This window comes from Pyricularia grisea, chromosome I (assembly GCF_004355905.1).
Source record: "Pyricularia grisea strain NI907 chromosome I, whole genome shotgun sequence".
NCBI lineage: Eukaryota > Fungi > Ascomycota > Sordariomycetes > Magnaporthales > Pyriculariaceae > Pyricularia > Pyricularia grisea.
Window position 1 is genome coordinate 4375506 of NC_044973.1, and position 18553 is coordinate 4394058.

The following is an 18553-nucleotide window of genomic DNA, read 5'->3' on the forward strand; positions in this document are numbered from 1 at the left end:
TGCAGGAACACAGTGCCTGCACTTCTTGTGATCATTCAGCTCTTTTGACAAGACCAAGTCGCCCAAAATAAAGGGCAATCGTCTGTTGTCGCAGGCTCGTCGTCGCGATGGATTTGGTGAATTGGGAGGAGAGGTTTGTTTTCCAAAGATGTGGAGCGTTCAGATGGAAAATTGAGATGAACTGAACTTACCCTCTGAAATTAGCAGCCAGCACCGGCCACGCTTACACGCGCTGAACAGTTTTGGTATTATTGTGATGTGGGACCTCCTGCACTACGGCGGGGGCGGTTCCTTGGGCGACGAACGGCGGGCAGCCGCAACGCCAATTTTACAGATGATTTGTTCCTTGATTTTCCTGCAGTTTCAACAGCCAAACTTGCGCACGGCCGACGACGGCTCTGACGCCGGTATGTTGCTCAAGAAATTGTGCTTTTTTAGCCTGTGAGAACCATATATAATTTGGTTCCTTGACCGTCGTGCGCAATGTTAATTGATGTTGGAAAAGATTCTGGCTTTACTGGCGCATTGAATTGACTTGGCTCGTGCGACCGTTGGAATGGAGAGGTTGGCCTTCCCAAGATTCTCTCCTGGGACCTGCCGTCCCGATCGACACTTTGTTCGCGCAATGTGCCGGGAATGCAGAGACGGATGAATGACGGGGAAGGTACCTGTAAGGTAGGTACCCAGGTAGGTAGTATGTGGCAAGGTAGGTAGTTAAGGTAGGTAGGGTACCTGAAATTATTGACTATTTTCTTGCCGTGCTTGCGTGGTGAGTCGCGGCGGGTTGCACCCTGGATGATTTGGTCGCTCGTCTCAAGGGCAACCAGACGGGACGCTTGGAAAAGTTGGATACCAGCACTGGGATCTTGGAGAAAAAAAAAAGAAAAAAGAAAAAACGGCAATAGGCGGTAGCTGGTTGCAAGATGGAATCAATAGGTTCGGATCCTGGGAAACGTAAAACTCGAATAGCCTAGCCCAATGATGGTGACGATTGAAACCAGACTTCTTCAAGCTCAATAAATCTGCGAAAGCCTTCTTAAAAAATCAAGAGGCGGGAGACGTCGACAAGTCAGAGACAAGCTCCGTGCGGCCTGGGTAAACAGCTAAAGCGATTGAAACGAGCTACAATGAGCGCTGCGGGAATGAACGAGTGGTCTTGTTTGGTCTTGTGCAAAAGAAATGAAAAGAACAATTCAACGAGCGATTTAACCCCAAAGGAGGCCAATATTGATGCTTAATGCGATGTCTTTTTCGCAAATCCACTGACTGACTGGCAATGGCGAGAAGGGATGGTTGAAAGGGATTAATTACAGTACTGAGCTCATCCATGGATCCCTGTCGATTTCCGACCGTCGAAGGAGTCCCATCTCTCTCTACCGCCTCCTTTCTTTGGAAAGCTTGGCGGGCTTAACACGACAGGGACGCGATGTGGCGCTTGTTGGCGAAATTTGTGAGTGGGGCTCCTGTGCTCACTACCTTTGGCCAATTCAGCCCTGAACCTAACCGTTATAGCTGGGGGAAAAGCCGTAATTACACACATGTCTTTGTCACAAATTGCGCAAGAGGATACAAGACCGAGATGTGCGAAGAAGAAAAGCCCAGAGGGTTCATGGGCGGAAGAGAAAAAAGGACCCAAGAACAAAAATGGCTACATTAGAAAGCTTAGGTACCTTGCCTAGGTACCTAAGGTTATTACCGTATACGGGTATGGATCAAGGGTGTGGCGTGTCAGGGTGGGCTAATAATGGTTCATGTGCTAAAATAAGACCGCGGGTACGGTCGATAGTTTCTACGATTGCACCGTCGAAAGTAGTGCAAGCACCCTGTATGCATTTTGCCGTTGGGACAGGAATGGGCTTTTGAATAACGTGGGCAGGTGGTACTGCACCGCATTTGAGCCGGCCGACGTTCTCTTTTGCATGTTTGCTGGCTCCGTTGTGAGACTTTGTATTTGTGCTGTGGCGCTGTCTGGTCTCTTTACCCGAGTCACGTGGGATGATCTTCTTGTATCTCAGCAGCTTGTACAAAGTCTGGTGTTTTTCTGCAGCATGAATCTTGTAGATAGACTTCTTCGCCTTTTTTGTTTTCTTTCTATTTTAGGTTACAGTGTCAAAGATGGCGGTCTCACATTACTGTACATGGCAACAGCCTTGGGATTTTGGTGCGGCATTAGGAAGTTAATTGTCTCGTTACAGGCCTTGTGTCCACACAAGCACGCATTCAAAACTGTGGAGAGGAACATTCTTTTCTTGCGGATCTTGCCGATCCTTGCAATACCCGCCCCCCATTTGCCCAGTTGGAAATCAAATAGAAGAAGAAGCAAGCAAGCTCTCATTCAACTATCCATGTTCCCAAGATCCATCTAGGACGTGGTCCGTTGGCCTAATGGTCATTAATCCTTGGTGTAAGCAACTGCACCTCGTGTCAAGAACTCCAAGTGTTTTCTGAGTCTTCCGTACAAGCCGACGAGTACGAAAACGAGCAGGGTGAACGACTCAAGGACCACGACACGAGCCGAGAGCATGAGGGGTCTCTTCCGCGGGCCATTTCTCGGAGATGGGGTCATCCCTCGAGAAAGGAGTGGAGCATGGATTTGCAAGCAACGCGATGATTTTTACTCGCGTCAAAACAGATGCTTTCTTTCCCTCGACTACTCTGCCTGGTATCGACGGCCCCGCGAATGCGACGATGTGATTCTTCTCCTCCTGCCTACTGCAACTACAGAGCAATGACAGTAAGGAGGATGAATACACTTCATACTTGGTCAGTGAAAAATGAACATATCTTTTATGTCATATTCTAAAGCCGGTATGAAGAAAAGAGAATGTAGCTTTGGGACTATTGGTAGATTGTCAGTACGAATTAATATTGTGTCACCAGTTTTCCCCAGCTTCTCTTGTCAGTCAGATGATATTCGATACGAGCAAGGCCCGCTTCCTTGCAGATTTGCAAACTTCTCTGTCCATCCCTTTTCGGGATATTTCTTTAGCTAGGCGTTCCGCTTGGCGCTTTATTCTGGCATACTGGGGTAGAGTTACATTCCAATTTCTAGGATGTTCTCCATATGGCCCATAAGGTATGTTGTTCATATATTAGATAGGGAGATCGGGGGGACAGTACCAAGAAGAGCGGGGATACTGTTGAACAAGATCAAGTGCGGAAAACATGAGGTTTTTACACACAGGGTATTACTTTGTGTTTGTGTGTCTTGATGTATTTGCACTCACTATTAGTGAATGGGTATTGTAATTTGTCAAGCTGAATCGACATGACCTGAGGTAGGCAATGCAACTCGTTCTTGTTACTAGGTAAGTAATGTAACTAGAACTAGTGGGCAGCATCAGCCGGCCGGCTGAACCCCATCTCCATAGTCTAGCGAGACCCTAATGGCCCGTTAAAGCAGCTGCAAATCCACCGATTTGGCGGCTGTTGTGGAGGACATGTGTCACTTGACGCGCACAAGTCAGGAAATGCAACCCGCTGGTCGGGGTGCATCCCACGCGGTCCAGACCGGGGCCGGTCAATTGGCTATATTCGTATACCATACCATGCCTTCCAAGTTTACTACGTACAAAACCCGAGCCTCTGCTTGACTTCGCGCGAAACCCAGCTTGTCGGCAGGTTTCCGTCGGCCTTTAGCTTCAGGAAGACAACGCCGGGCCAGCATTAGAAGGAAATCAAGTAGGACACCACGCCGTTGCCTTCTTGATGGAACAAGAATAGCTCAGAGGCTGGCCGTGCCTGGTCTTAGATTTGGGTCTAAAGGGGCTTGAGGGGGGCTGAAAGTGATTGCCTAAGACAACGGGGAGGGGGCGGCTAGGTCAAATTCCATTTTGCCAGCCCGCAGCACAGAAATCAAGTATGTAAACCTGGCAGAAATGAGATTGTGACGTCTGTGTATGTGTAGATTTGTTACCGCAAAGTAACTGCTCGTTGATGTCTTTGGACTGGACTAGAACAGACATTGCGTGATGGACGGGATTGCTTTCGTGACCGACGCAATAAAACCACTAAGCCATAAGCCCAACAGAATTCGGATCTTCACTCGGTTTTCAGCAAGGGAGACAAGAGGCAACACGACCAGCGAAGGATGGCTGACTCAAGCTCTCTCCTCGGTTGTGCCTTGTTTCTGCTGTGCTGTGATTGTATTGCTCAGCTGCAGAGTAATAGTAATCAAGACACATCGCAATAAAAAAATAAAAAATAAAAAAAAGAACGGTTTGTCGATCGTTGCTGGTATCATATCTCAGCTCAGCTGTTTCTGTGGTATTTTTCCCTTGGAGACGGATGCCAATGATGACAGGCGTTAAGTATAGCCAAATCCAGTCTAAACCCCCTAAGGTTAAGCCATCCGTTACTAAGAGGGGCCAAGAGGGTCTTGACGCTTGGGTCGCAGGATGTCCCTCGTATCCGCTACCCCCCAAGACCCTTTTCAAGAAAAAAAATTGACGGAGAAGGTGTGTCCACTCTCAGGAACGTGTGAGCTTTGGAACTCGGAAATGGGATCCAATTCCACAAGTTTCCCTGCCTCCCCCTTTTTCTTCTTTTTTTTCGGTCTTGTGCGTCTGTTTGAATGTATACCAAGTAACAGACCTGCATTAACACATGCATGTGCGGTCTACCATAAAAAAAAAAGTACACTGACCGCAAAACCGGGCGGGCACTTGAGAGAGCTCGTAATCGCACAGAAGTCACGATCAAGAAGACATCAATCGATTTCGATCGGTTTGACCGCACAACCCACCCACACCCACTGAAATCCACTTCAAGCCCAACATTAAGGGCCCCAGCAAGGAAGGTACCTTACCTACCGCAACTTACCCTTCACCCCACAGTCTGGCCTAGGTGGTATGTACGGACGGTACTGTACCAGGTTTTTACAACAGCCAACAGTTCAATACAATTTATGTACCTTATTAGGTGTGCACCCCTAGTTCTAGTAAAGGTCGGCATATTAGCCTTGACCGCACACCTACCCCATGCTGTACTGTACTTTCTCCATAATGTGTTATTGTTGTGTGACCTGAAGATCCATCGGTGAGGGGGTCTCCTGGGGCTTGTGATCAGGGCCAGGGATGCCCGGCAAATACACGTTACCCATTCATGCGGTGGTTGCCTTCCATGCCCGTTGGTTCATGTCTCCTCCCTTTTGTCTAGGTTTGTCTTCCAACCTCTTGTTGTACCAAATCCGTCATCGGGTAGGGATTAATTACATTTTGTTTATTCTTCAACTGCCTAGTGTCTATGGTATGTCATGCCAGCAAGACAGACATGCACAAATGCTGGTTGCACCGGAATCGATGCGTCTGTAACGAATGGGTTTCTTAACCCCGTATCCCCCATCATGCCATAAGCTGCGCGCCCACCACCTGAAGCTGCTATTCTTGTTAACGTTAGAGCATCGATCCATCTCATCTCCACTCCAGCTCGCATGCTTAGGCCTGTCTTCATCTTACCAGGATCAATTTTCCGTCCATCTACCACGTTCAGCAATTTAAATCAAGGACAAAAGGCAAAAGGCGCAAAAAAAAAAAAAAAAAAAAAGTTCAAAAGAACCCCCCCTCCCAAGAACACGCCTCCATACCGCCCCAGGCGCACGTACAGTACAGTGCTGTACCATTGTACTACTGTACTACTGTACTGCTGCACGCTAGATCATCCCAACCTACTACAGTAGGTAAGCAGTAACTCAGCTAGGAGGACGGACCCCGTCCATCAGTTCAGGGTTGTGCGTTTTGGGCTGGGAAGTTAATTTTTTTGCATGCCTGCTGTTCGGCTGGCTACCTAGCTTTCACCCGTCATCGAGTCATCAGCGTTTGAGGAGACGGAGTCCAGCTAGCTAGCTAATCGGCTCCAAACGACCAAATACAGCGCCCCCCCTGGCTAAAATACATACCTCCATAGGTACCTAGGCAGCCAAGAGAAAATAAGAAGAAAAAAAAAGAGAGAAAAAAAAAAAAAGAAAAGAAAAGAGAAAAGGAATTAATTGACCAAAGGGTGCATCAAATAGCAAGCACCTGGCGCCATGGCGGCTGCAACTACTAGATCACCGCCGCTGACGGACTCGCCCCCGAGTGTAACGGTGCGTAGGAAACCGCTCCCTCTACAGGACCTCCCACACATTCCGAATCAGAGTTTGGATTGGGATCCAACTGGTTGTGTCAAACCGTTGCCCACAGCCCCAGTCCCACCTCTCGGATCTCCACGATTGCGACATCCACCTCGTTCTCCTGTTCGCGTCAGTGTCAAACCCGACAACTGGGCCCAGCACTCGGAAGGAAGCATCGTGGACTATCACGACAGTGAACTGCCGCCCTTGCCCAAGCTGTCTGATAGAGACCTCCCAAAAACACCGGATGCTCCTACGACCCCAACGTGGAGTCCTGTCGCCAGTCAACCACGGCAGAAAGAGAAGCAGAGGCAGCAAGAGCAGCACCACTACCTCAAGCACCACCAGTACCACCACCGCGCAAGAGAATCAGGAAGGATGGCCGAGGAATCCGTGCGCGCGGTCCCAGCCCCGACCCCCGAGCACAAGCCGGTGCTGGTGAAGCAGAATTCGAGGCCCGGGACTGCGTCCCATGCGGAAATCGTGAGCCCAGTCGATTCAAAAGCCACTCTAGACTCCCCCTCCCTGCCCTCCGCCGAGTCGAGACCAGCAAAAACCGACGCCGCAGCCTCCTCAGCGACCACCAACAACGCCATACAACAAAGAGCTCAAGACGAGAGCCGACACAGCCGTGAGACCGGTTCGTCCACGCTCAGCACCCAAATCCCGCAGCAGAGGTCTACCGGCTCGTCGGTCGTGACGAGTGCGAGCTCTGCGACGGGCACAACCGAGGCCGCTGACACCAAGGACGACTCGCAAGTCGCATCTGAAGAAAGCTCGGTCGTCGAGGAACCGCACCGGCCGGATTCGGTGCCGCAGCTCCAGTATCACCATTCGCAGTTCATTCCTAACCACCCTGGTCTTCCGAAGCACGACCAAAAGATGTCGTCCACTCCCGACTTGCTCGAGGGCGGAAGCTCCATAAACCGACACCTGACCCCCAACCAGTTTGTCCGGCGAAGCTCGATGCCCCGTCCACAGTCATCTTATTCAGTATACTCGGACGCAAGTCCAAGAGGGCGTTCGCCAGGTCTTCACCCGGGGGGCTCGCCCATGCGTGCACCATCGGCACAGTCTCGCGGGTCGCCCGACGTACGACCAACCTCATATGTCGAGATGCTAAACGTACCATATCCGCAACCTGCTCCGGCACCTATCACCCTGGACAACTCGCAACTGCGGAACGTGGTCGGCACCAACGCATCACTTTTAAGTACGCAAAAAACGCTGGAGATGTATAGGCAGAATGTCAAAAAGACAAACGACCTGTCGATCCAGTACTCGTTTGCAGTGTTCCTTATTTCTACGGCGCAAGAACTAGGTTTCGACCCGGCTGCAGATGAACCGCCTAAGAGAAAGGGGAGCCCGAAAGCTGATCGTGACAGCCCTCGCATCGAGTCGGCACTGGGCTCTTCGCCGCACGAGCTTGTCAGGGAAGCAAGGAGCATCCTCCAGAAACTGGCAAGCAATGGGTATCCATTTGCGCAGTATTACCTTGCTGACGGCTACGCATCTGGGCTATTCAGCAAGGGAAAGGAGGATTACAATGCAGCATTCCCCCTCTTCGTCCTCGCCGCCAAACACGGCCATGCCGAGTCGGCATACCGCGCAGGCCTATGCTACGAGTTTGGCTGGGGTTGCCGAAAGGACCCGGCCAAGGCAGTCCAGTTCCTCCGTACCGCCGCCTCCAAGAGGCATCCAGGCGCCATGACGCGGCTCGGAAAGGCGTGTCTGTCGGGTGACCTGGGCGAGAAGCGGTATAGGGAGGGCATCAAGTGGCTGAAGCTCGCAACCGAGTCGGCCGATGCGCAGTACAACGGGGCTCCGTACCACATGGGTTGCTTGTACGAAACTGGGTATGGCGATGACATCTTCAAGGACGAGAGCTACGCCGCCGAGTTATTCACACAGGCGGCAGATCTGGGGCACCCCGAAGCGAACTTCCGCATGGGCGAAGCGTACGAGCACGGCCTGCTCAACTGTCCTCGTGATCCAGCGCTCAGTGTACACTTTTATACCGGTGCGGCCGAACGGGGACATGCAGGGGCCATGATGGGACTTTGCGCGTGGTATATGGTCGGCGCCGAGCCCATCTTGGAAAAGGATGAGGAGGAGGCTTATGAGTGGGCGCGTCGTGCTGCAGGGCTTGGTAAGTCTCAGAGTGTTTTATTGTCTCATCCTATTTTTTTATTTTTTTTTCATCCAATGTGTGTTCATCTGTGGACGACAGAAATCGAGCAACCTTAGGTGCTTGGTACATGCATGGTCTGATGTTCACGCCCATCTACGATGATAATCGCACGCGCTAACAAATTCTCTACCTCACAGGCAATGTCAAAGCCCAGTATGCCGTTGGTTACTTTACAGAAATGGGCATTGGCTGCAGGCGTGATATTCTCGAGGCCAACGTCTGGTATGTAAAGGCAGCCGATTCTGGAGATGAGCGTGCCAAGCAGAGATTGGCAGCCATCCGTGCTGCCGTCAGTGGAGGGACACCTATGGAAACCGCTCCACCACGGAGTGGCAAGATTAAGAAGAATGCCAGCGACAAAGACGAAAGCTGTGTGGTCATGTAAAAAAAAAAAAAAAAGAAAAAAAAAAGATTTACTCCTGAAAACCCGGCGGCGGATAGCAGGCTTCCAAACACAACGGAAAGCCAAGGTCCAGAGTACGGAGCTTTGTTCGCCAAGCCCTGTGGGGGCCACGATTCACCAGCTCAACCACTCGGCATGCTACTTAGTCCTGATCATGGCGGTTGTTTGCGACCCTCAGCACCCAAGGAACGTGACGAGATTGGACACTGTGCGCCGACTGCCTCTTTTTGGATACCTAAGCATCAATCGAGAGCCGCCCCTGGACTTGGCCATATTCTCCAGACCTGAGTTTTGTCCACGCACCAATCTCAGTCTCACACATCAACTTGGACTCTTCTATGATATGGTTGACAGCGCCCCCCGACCTTCGATTCCTTATTCTCCTTAATCGTGGCTCTCCTTTCAAACACAGCTACGCTATACTCTTTATTTTTGTACTGTTTGGACAGGACCGTTGCATATTGCATCGTACGAGGTTGGGAACACCAATTTCTAAGCCACTGTATGCGAGTGGCTCCAGGTGTTGGGAGACAACAGATCGCCCCCCATAACCTTCCTCGTACTGTGGGCGTTTGTGTTGTATTTCTTGTGTTAGAAAATTTGGTAATTATCCTCTGTTTCGTTGGGTTTGGCTCATTCGGTGTTCTCCAATATCAGCTCTCGTTTTTTTTTTTCTTTTTTTTTTTTTTTTTTCTCTGGTATGTTGGTCTTTTCAATTTGCATCCCGAAACAATAAAAACGCGAGGAGACTCGTGGAACATTCAGAACCACGATATTTCTGTTCTTTTTTCCTCTTCATATTAGGTAACTGGAGTTTTATGTTATGCAAAACAACAACAACACACACACACACACACACACATCATCATCATCATCATCATCATCATCATCATCAAACTGCATCCGGCACATGGATGAGAAACAGATGGAGTTGGCTCTTCTTTAATAATTGAGGGCGGAACTTCATGATGGGCAATACAAAAAAGGCTAATATACTAGAATCTGTATACCAGTCAATACACTAATAATAGCTTTGCGCTGATCACGACATCTGGGCGTCTTCAGCTGGTAACCTCGGACTTCTCCTTTAGCTAATATATCTGGACCATAACAGCCGGTTTCGAATGAGAACCCCCCCCCCCTTCTTATTTCCCCCGCACCACCTGCCATAAAAGGAATTAATACCCATGCGCCTTCGATGCAACGTCATCCCAGCTCCATCCAGGTTCTCATTTCCTCCCCAGTTCACCCCAACCTTGCACAATCACCGGTTATATACCAGACCGGCAAACACTCCATCGTCTGTTGAAATCGACGAATAGAATATCATTAGACCAACAACAGACGATATTGTTCCACACATTTCCTACCGCCTATCATGACCCCTACCCCAACACCAAAAGAGGTGCTGGCAACCCTCAGTGAAACCGACATCCGCACCCCAATCCCTCCCTCTGCCCTGCTGTCCACAATCTCATCCCCGCCCTTCGTCGCCCTCCCAGGCACCTTCAACACCCGAGATCTCGGCCTTATCCCATCCAGCACCCTCCGGCCATCCCTCGTCTACCGCTCCGGCGCCCTCAGCCACCTGGCGGCGACGCCCGACGGGCCCACCGTCCTGGCCACCGGCCTGGGCGTCAAGCACGTCTTTGACCTGAGGTCCGAGCGGGAGCACCATGCAGACCCGGATCCGGAAGTGCCGGGGGTCAGGAACTCGTGGCTTCCCACGGCGGACAAGGATGCCAGCCTCGACCTGGCAGATTTTGTCGACGGCGAGGGCGAGGCCGGATACGTCAAGATGTACCTCGACGTCTTGAACGTGTACCGCGAGCCCTTCAAGGCCGTGCTCGAGCACATCCGTGACGTTCCGGATGAGCCGCTGTTGTTTCATTGCACAGGTGAGCTTTCCGTAGAGGAAAAAAAAAGGGGGGCGCCTCTAGTGGTGGTGTTGAATCAGCCCGGGAGGGAACAACCTCCCGAAAGGAACGAAAAAGAATTACTAAAAAATAACATGTACACAAATAGCTGGCCGAGACCGCACCGGTGTTCTGTCCGGCCTGATCATGTCCCTGGCCGGGCAGGACCCTGAAGTCGTAGCCTTTGACTTTATGTTGTCCCGTATTGGCAAGGAGCCGGCGCGTGAGATGCTGCTCGCTTTTGTCATGAAGTCGACGGGAGCTGCAGACCTAGAGGCTCCTGGCTTATACAACCTCGTCAGCCTCAGGAGGTCTTGTTGGGATGCCTTTGTCAACGAGGTGCAGCAGAAGTACGGTGGCTTTGATGGCTACGCGCGTTCCGTCTTGGGTTTCACCGATCATGACCTTGGCCTTATAAAGAAGAATCTAGTACTGGAACGAAAGCCTTGAGCATGAGATAGAGACAAGGCAGAGAATAAGAATTCGAGGTGAGCCGAAACCCATCATATTTCAACAATAGTTGCAGGCTATGCTTGTTGACATAGCTAGTCTTCCGATTCGTCAACCTAGTGACTCGACCTACATAGTAACGTGCAGGCTTTCCTTTGTACGCCATGTGTATTACCTTGATTAGATTGTACGCGGTACAGGGCGTCATCCTATGTGTACTACCAATGCCTCGCCTCGGTGCCAGCTTGTCCGTATCAGATCCAGTCTTAGTCCTTCTGTTATTTGCATGAAAAAAGAAAGCGGATTGTGTAGAAACCGGTCAGTATAACGAGAAGAGAGTCTCTAAACTGTTGCATTATACTCGGACAACTAGATCTTCGTGTTAATACACATTCGATTTCCTTCAAGATCTGTTATGATATTGATGTCAGCGTTGGATTTCAAGCATTCCTCATACTGAATGAGCCAAAAGACACAAAAGAGACAATCAAGGCATTTGCCTAGTGGTACGCACCGTGGAAGTATATCCTTGATCTGTCTTTTCTGTCTGGTGCACGCCCCATAACAAATTCTCTTCTTGTATGATATTCCGATGTGAATCGAATCGTACATGGACCTAGATTGCTCTCGTAATCGATTATCGCGTGTTGCTCCTGAGCTCTGGAGAGCCACACATCAGACTCTAGAGCATATAGCCTTCCCAGGCCAGTTGCACGCCCTCCCTGACAAGGCTTATCGAATATTGTGCTGATAGCTGACGGTGGCAGGGTGTTCGATGCTGGCTAGCTGCGCAGGTGCGGGTGCAAATCCACATACACGAAGACCCAGCTTGTCCATCTCGTGCTTCCAATGATCTCCAATTATTTCCCACTCCTCTTTCGTAGGTGATGGATGTTTTTTCTTTTCTGAGAAGTCCGGGGTCGAATTTTCTTTGTTGACGAAAAGCATAACCGGCTGCAGGTTGCAAGAGAAAGAACTCGGTGTTCGCTGGGATCGGATAGATATGTCTGGTCGTGGTATGGTATACCGCGGTGGTGGCGATCTGGAGCTGTCCGCCAAATTGACAGATCGGACTCGCAGGGCCCTCCCCAACCGTGTTGTCTCACTGAAATCTGGGTCCATGTAATGTCTAGGGGGTGGAACCGTGATTTTGTCATGAGGAGGCGTGACCGCAAACGTACTTTCAGAGGTACTCTTTACTTTCTCAGATGGGCTACCTGCTACTCTTGTGGCTGCAGTTGAGGCAGCGGCTGTTCTTGAAGGTTTTCCTCTGAGGTGAATCAGCTTCGCCTTTCTGGACGGCGTCGAGCGTCTTTTTTGCGACACAGTGGTCGCCTCGTATAGGCCGTAAATGCCGGCACTTATATCTTGCACTGTTGAACTCTTCCGAAAAGAGAAAGATGTCGGAGGGCGAAACTTTTTGTCCTGGCAGCACAGCTTAAGAGACTTCAAGGTAGTCTTGCTTGGCGATGGGTGCTTTTTGAATTGGATATGCTTCCTGGAAACTCGGGGGCTGGTATCTCCAGTGACTTTGGATGAAGTGCGTTGAGGAATAACTGGCGTCAACATTTCAGTTGGCGATATGTTGTGAGTAGCATAAGGTTGAGGTCCGCTAGGTATACCAGGGCTGATGTTTGACTTGAACAATGAAGAGCGAGCCTCAGTCACTTTACCGAGATTCAGGCCACGCGGTAGAGCTGAATGGCGTTGAACTGAATCACGACGGCGTGGGGTAGAAGAACCATCGGGAAGAAGCAGTAGTATATCATCTAGACTTGTATCAAGTAAATTTTCCTCGGCGAATGGGTCGGCCTCATCATGTTGTCGAGGGCTTGGTGATAGCTTTGTTGGCGAGTTGTCGAGCTTGGTATCATCAGACGGTGCGCTTGGAGGGCCTTTATGGCATCTGAACCTGGCAAGGTTGCTGAAATGGGCTATAGTAATCGAACGACTCAGGCCATGTTTCTTCACAGCTTTGTCATGGCTGTCGCCGTTTCCTAACGAGCCAAAATTCGCAAATGTCCTGTGCTTGGGTAGCTTGGGGACCAATCTCCAGGTTGGAATTCGGCTCTTCAGGCGACGAGCAAGAGCTTTGTGCTTTGGGGTTGGAGGGTCAAAGTGAGACTGCTCCGGTGGGCAGTCTTTTATGACCAGATTGCTACCGCGAAATCGAGGAGCCATCGATGTAGTTGATACTGCTGAAGCTTTTGCTTGAGGGTTTGACGACTGGGGGTGCAAAGCACAGCTGGGAAAGTCGCAAGGGCCGGATCTGGACTTTAGGGCTGCAGTGAAGGCAACAGTGAGTGCCAATTTACGATGAACCTCGTCAGAATCGAGAGAGGGTGACATTATGAATTGATGAGCCTGGGGGAGGGTTTGACTACTGATAATGACAGCATCCCTGTCGTGAAGAAGCTAAGACCAGGGATTGTGAACAGAGTACAAGAAACATAAAAGCTTAAGAGGTGAGGCAGAATCACAGTGTGCAGAACTAAAGGCAGAATGATTAAGATCCAATCACACCATAGCATCCGAGCCGGATCGAGAAGGACGAATTTGAGGGGACTGTTTGGAAAAAGGTTTCTGTAGACATGCAGGGAGGGTTGTGCAATGTTGGGATTGCCTGCGCAGGATAACGTGTCTGTCTACCCCGGGGGTGCTTTGTGTGTCCTTCACATGGCAAGGTAGACGGGCCAGGAAGGACCATGATTACTGAGAGCATAACAGAACCTCAAGATACATCTTGCTGTGTCTGAAGGCTAGCCTTTTTTTGTAGGAGAGAAATGAGTGAATGGAGACAATGGGTATCAACCTAGGTACCTACCTAGGCATCCATCTACCCACCTTCCCAGAAAAGTGAAAATTACAGACATGGCAACTTTGACCGGCAGCTTGTCCTTTTTTCCCTCTTCTATTGCTGCCTAGCTGCCTACCTACCCATTTAAGTACCTAAGAAGGTACCTATTTCTTTCTTACCTACGATGATGATAAGTAACGTGGTTCCTACCTACCGAGGTCCTCAAGGTACTCAGGACATCTAGCTCAGACGAGATGCGTTATTTTGAGCAAACTGGGTTATCTACCTACCGGTCAGTAGACAAATTAGAATTTTAGCTCTTCATCCAATCTGGATGCTCTTATCCCAATCTACATCGCGCTACTCACTGCTTCGATTCAAAAGCCGGCCGGCCACGACCAGTCTTGAGACATGACCATGTTAACATTCTGCTAACCCGGCTCCGGTCTCTTCCACTTGAAAATCAAGAAAATGGTTCTGACTCGCTGTAGGGATATAGAACTATGAAGATGGGATGAAGTAAAGCTCTACTCTGTTATAAGGTGTGGAACCACTGATTTGACTCGTGAAACGGCTTCCTTTGAGCAAATTTTCTACCTATGCTGCCAAGTATTTTTCAAAGCCCATTCTGTGAGCACCGGGTAGCGGCAAAAATCGGCGGTTCATGGTATGTAGCAGTCGCTGCTTGAAAGGGGTAAGAATTTTGAAACAAAACTAAACCTCGTCATAGTAGCCTACGATGAGATGAATTGAGCTGGCAATTTATCAGGAACATCACAAAGACCCTTTGAAAACGTTTGAAAGGGGCTTTGCTACGATTCCACCTTAGCATGTGGACAAAAGCTTCCTATCGTAGGTGCCTGGCCTGTTGTTTGTCGAGAACCCGAGACATAGACTGCGTTGTCATCAGGTCTCATCTTAAAAGAGCTTCTCAAGGCAATCAACGCTCGTCGTCAAGATCGAAAGAATAAGGTATCAATACAGATGTTCTATACTATGACACGAGACGACAACAGTTGGTCAAAGCGCTTTCACCAAGGTCCTGTTTTTTCATCCTAAATCGGAGTCGAGATGGGCATCCAGTTTATGTTTGACAGACCGAATGGCAGCAGGATCGTACATAGTGCGGCCAAGGTATGCATTATGGCTTAGTTCAAGCCAAGCAAAGTTCAGATTCTTCAAGGCAAGACGGCGAGTTTACAAGTAACAACCCAAAAAACCCCGGGAATTTATCTCATCATGATAAATAGGTTCAGATTATTGACTGGAACCAGAAAGAAGTAACATGCTTTGACACTGTTGTTTTTACTCCTTTCGTGAAGCTTCCTTGGTTTTCTGCTGTAGAAAAGGCGACTGTGGCGCTATGCAGGTGAAATATTCTTTCACGAGATAAACACAATTTTGGGTATGTGCCTCACCCAATGGAGCACGTAGATGTCTTCGCTTTACCGGTACAAGAAAGACCCTTAAAACAAAAAAGGAAAACCGATCACTTACCACGCAGGTGGTCCCGTTGTTCGCAGCACCCCCACATTATGTGAGGCTTTACGTCACAGCTAAAGAGGCGGGGTTGTCAACGACGCTGATTGGATACAGTGGCACACCAGACCCATCCTCCCTGGAAAATCCAGGGTCCAGGTCCCTGCCTGCTTCAGTCGGTTGTTCAATTTGTTGATCCTGCAAATCGAGCCATTTCTGTCTGCACACACTACACCAAGAATGATGTCACCCTGCAATGACGAGGCGGGGTTTTGAGATCTGCAAAATCGTCATGGCCTTCAAAGCCTGGTAAGTCTAGATGGCTTCGTGGACCCTTTGTGCATGATGATACGAAAAAGACTGGTAGGAGTAGGTAGGAGGCATCCAGTACAGTTGGACCCTGTCAACTTGTCCAGCCTGTACAGAGAGAGATCTTCAGCCACACCTCGCTTGTGCTACTTTGATGTCAATCAAAGAATTGATGTCATAGCATGGCACCACACAGTTGCGAGCCACAGGAGGACGAAGATGTCGTAGAGCACGATTTCGATAACTTTTGACGAATATATAAACCCATTGTTTTATCCTCCATCGCCGACTATTTCAGCTATCCCAACATCATCAAACAAACAATTACACCAGAAGCTTCAAATCAAGCAGCAATTGCTCGTACCTCTTACTCAACCAACCACTTCCACACAAAAAATCAAAGACCAATTTACATAAAACCAAACTCAAAATGTTCGGTCGTCGCCATCACCAAACCACCACCACGGCCCCTTCCCGCCGCCACCGCACTCACCGCACCCACCACACCACGACCACTACCACGGCACCTCGTCGCGGTCTCTTCAGCCGCCGCCAGCCCGTAGTGCACCAGAAGCGCCATGCCACCATGGGAGACAAGATCAGTGGCGCTTTCCTCAAGCTCAAGGGCTCTTTGACCCGCAGGCCTGGACAGAAGGTACGTGGCTGTGATAAAAGCAACCCAAAACTTCACATGGGAACAGTTCAAGTTGTCCATAATACAAGCAACACTGGAACTGACAATGCATACTTCTCTTAGGCTGCCGGTACTCGACGCATGCGCGGAACGGATGGCCGTGGCAGCCGTAGGAGCTACCGCTACTAAGCGCGAGGCAGATCAAACTTGACAGACATGACGGTTATGTACGATTAAGCTAGCGTTGTTTGGTGCTTTTTTGAAACCAGTAATCTAGATGATACCCGCGATGTTGATAGTATCAGCTTTATAATGTTTTTATATCTATCCATGCAAGTTCTCAGCACCCCGGTCCTTATTCGGCTGTATAAATGTAAGGCCACCCTTGTTGTTTTTACATCCATTCAAGGGTTGACCCGTAAGTAGTATGGAGTAATGATAGATATTGAACCCTCGCTTGCCTCATTTGAAACCGACTCATTTGTAGTCAATTGCTACGTAGAAGGTAGAAGCCATCGTCTCATGTTTACACGTCAATCCCAGTGGCACTAACAAACACGCACATTCTAATAGCAATATCCTGGAGTAGTCTGTGATTTAAACCTGTGGCCAGCTTGGAAATATTTTCAAAAAGAACCCGGGACTTAGTGCAAGGAAGGAGTTAGGTCAGGATCACGAGTGGTTACCAACATGCTATGAGCAAATCTAAGTGGCTAACCTTGGGGCAGCACCAACACGACGCCAGAAGTTCAGACTTCGTGGTGTTAACCGAAACAGATAACGGAGCATAAGAGCACTCTCGGAGGAATGGAAGAATTACTGTCGATATATATAAACTACCCTAGGTGGAAAATTGCCTCGCCTTGACGAACAAAGCATAAGATTTGCGACTGTGAAAGCCCTAGTAAGTATTCAACAAATATGGGTTGTCTTGTAGTCCTCGTTATGGCATCCAACGGAACGGGTCCAATGTCAAACAGAATTAGTCTAGATATGACTTCTCGCCATGATTCTATCATCTATCAGAGAAAGCATGCGCATCCTCTCCCTACAATAATCGTTACCCACAATTTCAATGCCTATAACGCGCGCAGAACGGCATGGTTCTGCTCCTCAACGGGCTTATATCTCTCATTGAGAGCCTCTTCAACGCTCTTTTCCAAGATGCTCTCCCGGCTCTCGAAACGCTGCTGCAACGCACGCTCCACGGTAGAAAGGGGGGCCTCGGACGCGATGACCTCGGAGCCCCTCGTGGCCGCACCGGAGAGCTTGTCCTGCGCCCGACCGACGGCGGCCTTGGCCTTGCCGACCAACGACGTCACGGCGCCCTTGGTCGACTCAGCCGCGATAGGGACGCCGTTGTCGACCACAGCGCCTGCAGCGGTGCCTGCCGCAGCACCTGCCTTGGCAAGGCCGCGTACGACGGCGTCCTCCACTTCCTCGACGGCTTCGGCTGCGTCGCGGCTCTGCACAAGATGCGCGAGCCTCAAGACCTCGTGGTTCCACCGATCCTTGGCGGTTTCGATAAAATCTGTCCGTGGGAGGACTGCCCGCTCCGTCCTGGACGGTGGGGGGAGGATCTCTGGTAGGCGCGCGTCGGAAGGTGCGGTCGTCGCATTTAGTAGGTGGGTTTGGGCGCGCAGAAGTTCGCCTTGTGTTTGGCGGTTCCGCTGGTGAGCTTGCACGGCCAAATAGGCGATTCCCAATGTGAGCGTCACCCCGCCCGTCTGGAGAGGTGAGGGATCGAAAGTTAGCTTATGGAAGGTTATTGCAGCGGCCTTCAACTCTGCCTTTGATGGTTGCAATGAATGAAATGACGTACAAATCCTGATGCAAAGCCCATTATGTTAAGTCTGACTGGTGCTGAGTAGCAACTTTGTTTCGAAAAATATATGTTGTTTCCACGCCTTGTCTCGTTTTAACCGGACAGATGAGCAGACAATACTGCTTGTAATTTGGGCATGAAGCTCTTAATTGTGTCAATTGACGATTTGAATCATCGCGTTTTCCTTGTAAAAAGTCGTTGGAATGCGCTAAGTGTGGAGGGTTCCAGCCTCGGATCGAAGCAATTGAAAATGCAAGGTCGGTTATGCAGGAGCAAAACAGTACCAGCTAGCTTGATTTCCTGCGCCGCCAGCACGGTCTGTCTGGTCGAGGTGGTGACGAAATGCGGGTTGGGAGAGCCGAACTGAAAGATAGATGGCTGTGGAGCTTGTCTTGGCGGCGGCTTAGGTTTGGTGGCCCGCCGCCTATGCAGGGTAGGTA

The 18553-nt window shown here is 49.9% G+C and overlaps 6 protein-coding genes across 6 annotated transcripts; 4 read left to right on the forward strand and 2 right to left on the reverse strand.

Annotated features, from left to right (window-relative positions):
- Nucleotides 1–5505: 5505 nt before the first annotated feature.
- PgNI_06377 (uncharacterized protein) lies at nucleotides 5506–6007 on the forward strand (the record flags this gene model as incomplete). The annotated part of the gene is made up of 2 exons (XM_031126401.1): nucleotides 5506–5677; nucleotides 5789–6007. Coding segments are annotated over 2 exons (204 nt in total), but the record flags the coding sequence as incomplete, so codon positions are not given.
- An 18-nt stretch (nucleotides 6008–6025) lies between these two features.
- On the forward strand, nucleotides 6026–8685 carry PgNI_06378 (uncharacterized protein; the record flags this gene model as incomplete). Its single annotated transcript, XM_031126402.1, has 2 exons — nucleotides 6026–8258; nucleotides 8438–8685. The coding sequence occupies 2 exons, from the start codon at nucleotides 6026–6028 to the stop codon at nucleotides 8683–8685; spliced, it is 2481 nt and encodes an 826-aa protein (XP_030983155.1).
- Nucleotides 8686–9852: 1167 nt separating this feature from the next.
- On the forward strand, nucleotides 9853–11478 carry PgNI_06379 (uncharacterized protein). The gene is made up of 3 exons (XM_031126403.1): nucleotides 9853–10601; nucleotides 10729–11107; nucleotides 11169–11478. The coding sequence occupies exons 1-2, from the start codon at nucleotides 10082–10084 to the stop codon at nucleotides 11067–11069; spliced, it is 861 nt and encodes a 286-aa protein (XP_030983154.1). The 5' UTR covers nucleotides 9853–10081; the 3' UTR covers nucleotides 11070–11107; nucleotides 11169–11478.
- A 323-nt stretch (nucleotides 11479–11801) lies between these two features.
- PgNI_06380 (uncharacterized protein) lies at nucleotides 11802–13418 on the reverse strand (the record flags this gene model as incomplete). Its single annotated transcript, XM_031126404.1, has 1 exon — nucleotides 11802–13418. The coding sequence occupies one exon, from the start codon at nucleotides 13416–13418 to the stop codon at nucleotides 11802–11804; it is 1617 nt and encodes a 538-aa protein (XP_030982311.1).
- A 2293-nt stretch (nucleotides 13419–15711) lies between these two features.
- Nucleotides 15712–16609, forward strand: PgNI_06381 (uncharacterized protein). Its single transcript, XM_031126405.1, has 2 exons — nucleotides 15712–16309; nucleotides 16412–16609. Exons 1-2 carry the CDS (start codon nucleotides 16085–16087, stop codon nucleotides 16475–16477), a joined length of 291 nt encoding a protein of 96 aa, XP_030983142.1. The 5' UTR covers nucleotides 15712–16084; the 3' UTR covers nucleotides 16478–16609.
- A 487-nt stretch (nucleotides 16610–17096) lies between these two features.
- Nucleotides 17097–18421, reverse strand: PgNI_06382 (uncharacterized protein). Its single transcript, XM_031126406.1, has 2 exons — nucleotides 18111–18421; nucleotides 17097–18015 (listed from the first exon to the last, which is right to left on the reverse strand). The coding sequence occupies exons 1-2, from the start codon at nucleotides 18129–18131 to the stop codon at nucleotides 17368–17370; spliced, it is 669 nt and encodes a 222-aa protein (XP_030983140.1). The 5' UTR covers nucleotides 18132–18421; the 3' UTR covers nucleotides 17097–17367.
- Nucleotides 18422–18553: the final 132 nt, after the last annotated feature.

Excerpts from the sequence above, each read along its gene's own strand:
- PgNI_06382 (XM_031126406.1), bottom strand. The coding sequence starts at position 18,131 with ATGGGCTTTGCATCAGGATTT. Across the intron at positions 18,016-18,110 it reads TGGGCTTTGCATCAGGATTT|ACGGGCGGGGTGACGCTCAC; the intron begins GTACGTCATTTC and ends TCACCTCTCCAG.
- PgNI_06381 (XM_031126405.1), top strand. The coding sequence starts at position 16,085 with ATGTTCGGTCGTCGCCATCACCAAACCACCACCACGGCCCCTTCCCGC. Across the intron at positions 16,310-16,411 it reads CCCGCAGGCCTGGACAGAAG|GCTGCCGGTACTCGACGCAT; the intron begins GTACGTGGCTGT and ends TACTTCTCTTAG.
- PgNI_06379 (XM_031126403.1), top strand. The coding sequence starts at position 10,082 with ATGACCCCTACCCCAACACCAAAAGAGGTGCTGGCAACCCTCAGTGAA. Across the intron at positions 10,602-10,728 it reads GCTGTTGTTTCATTGCACAG|CTGGCCGAGACCGCACCGGT; the intron begins GTGAGCTTTCCG and ends GTACACAAATAG.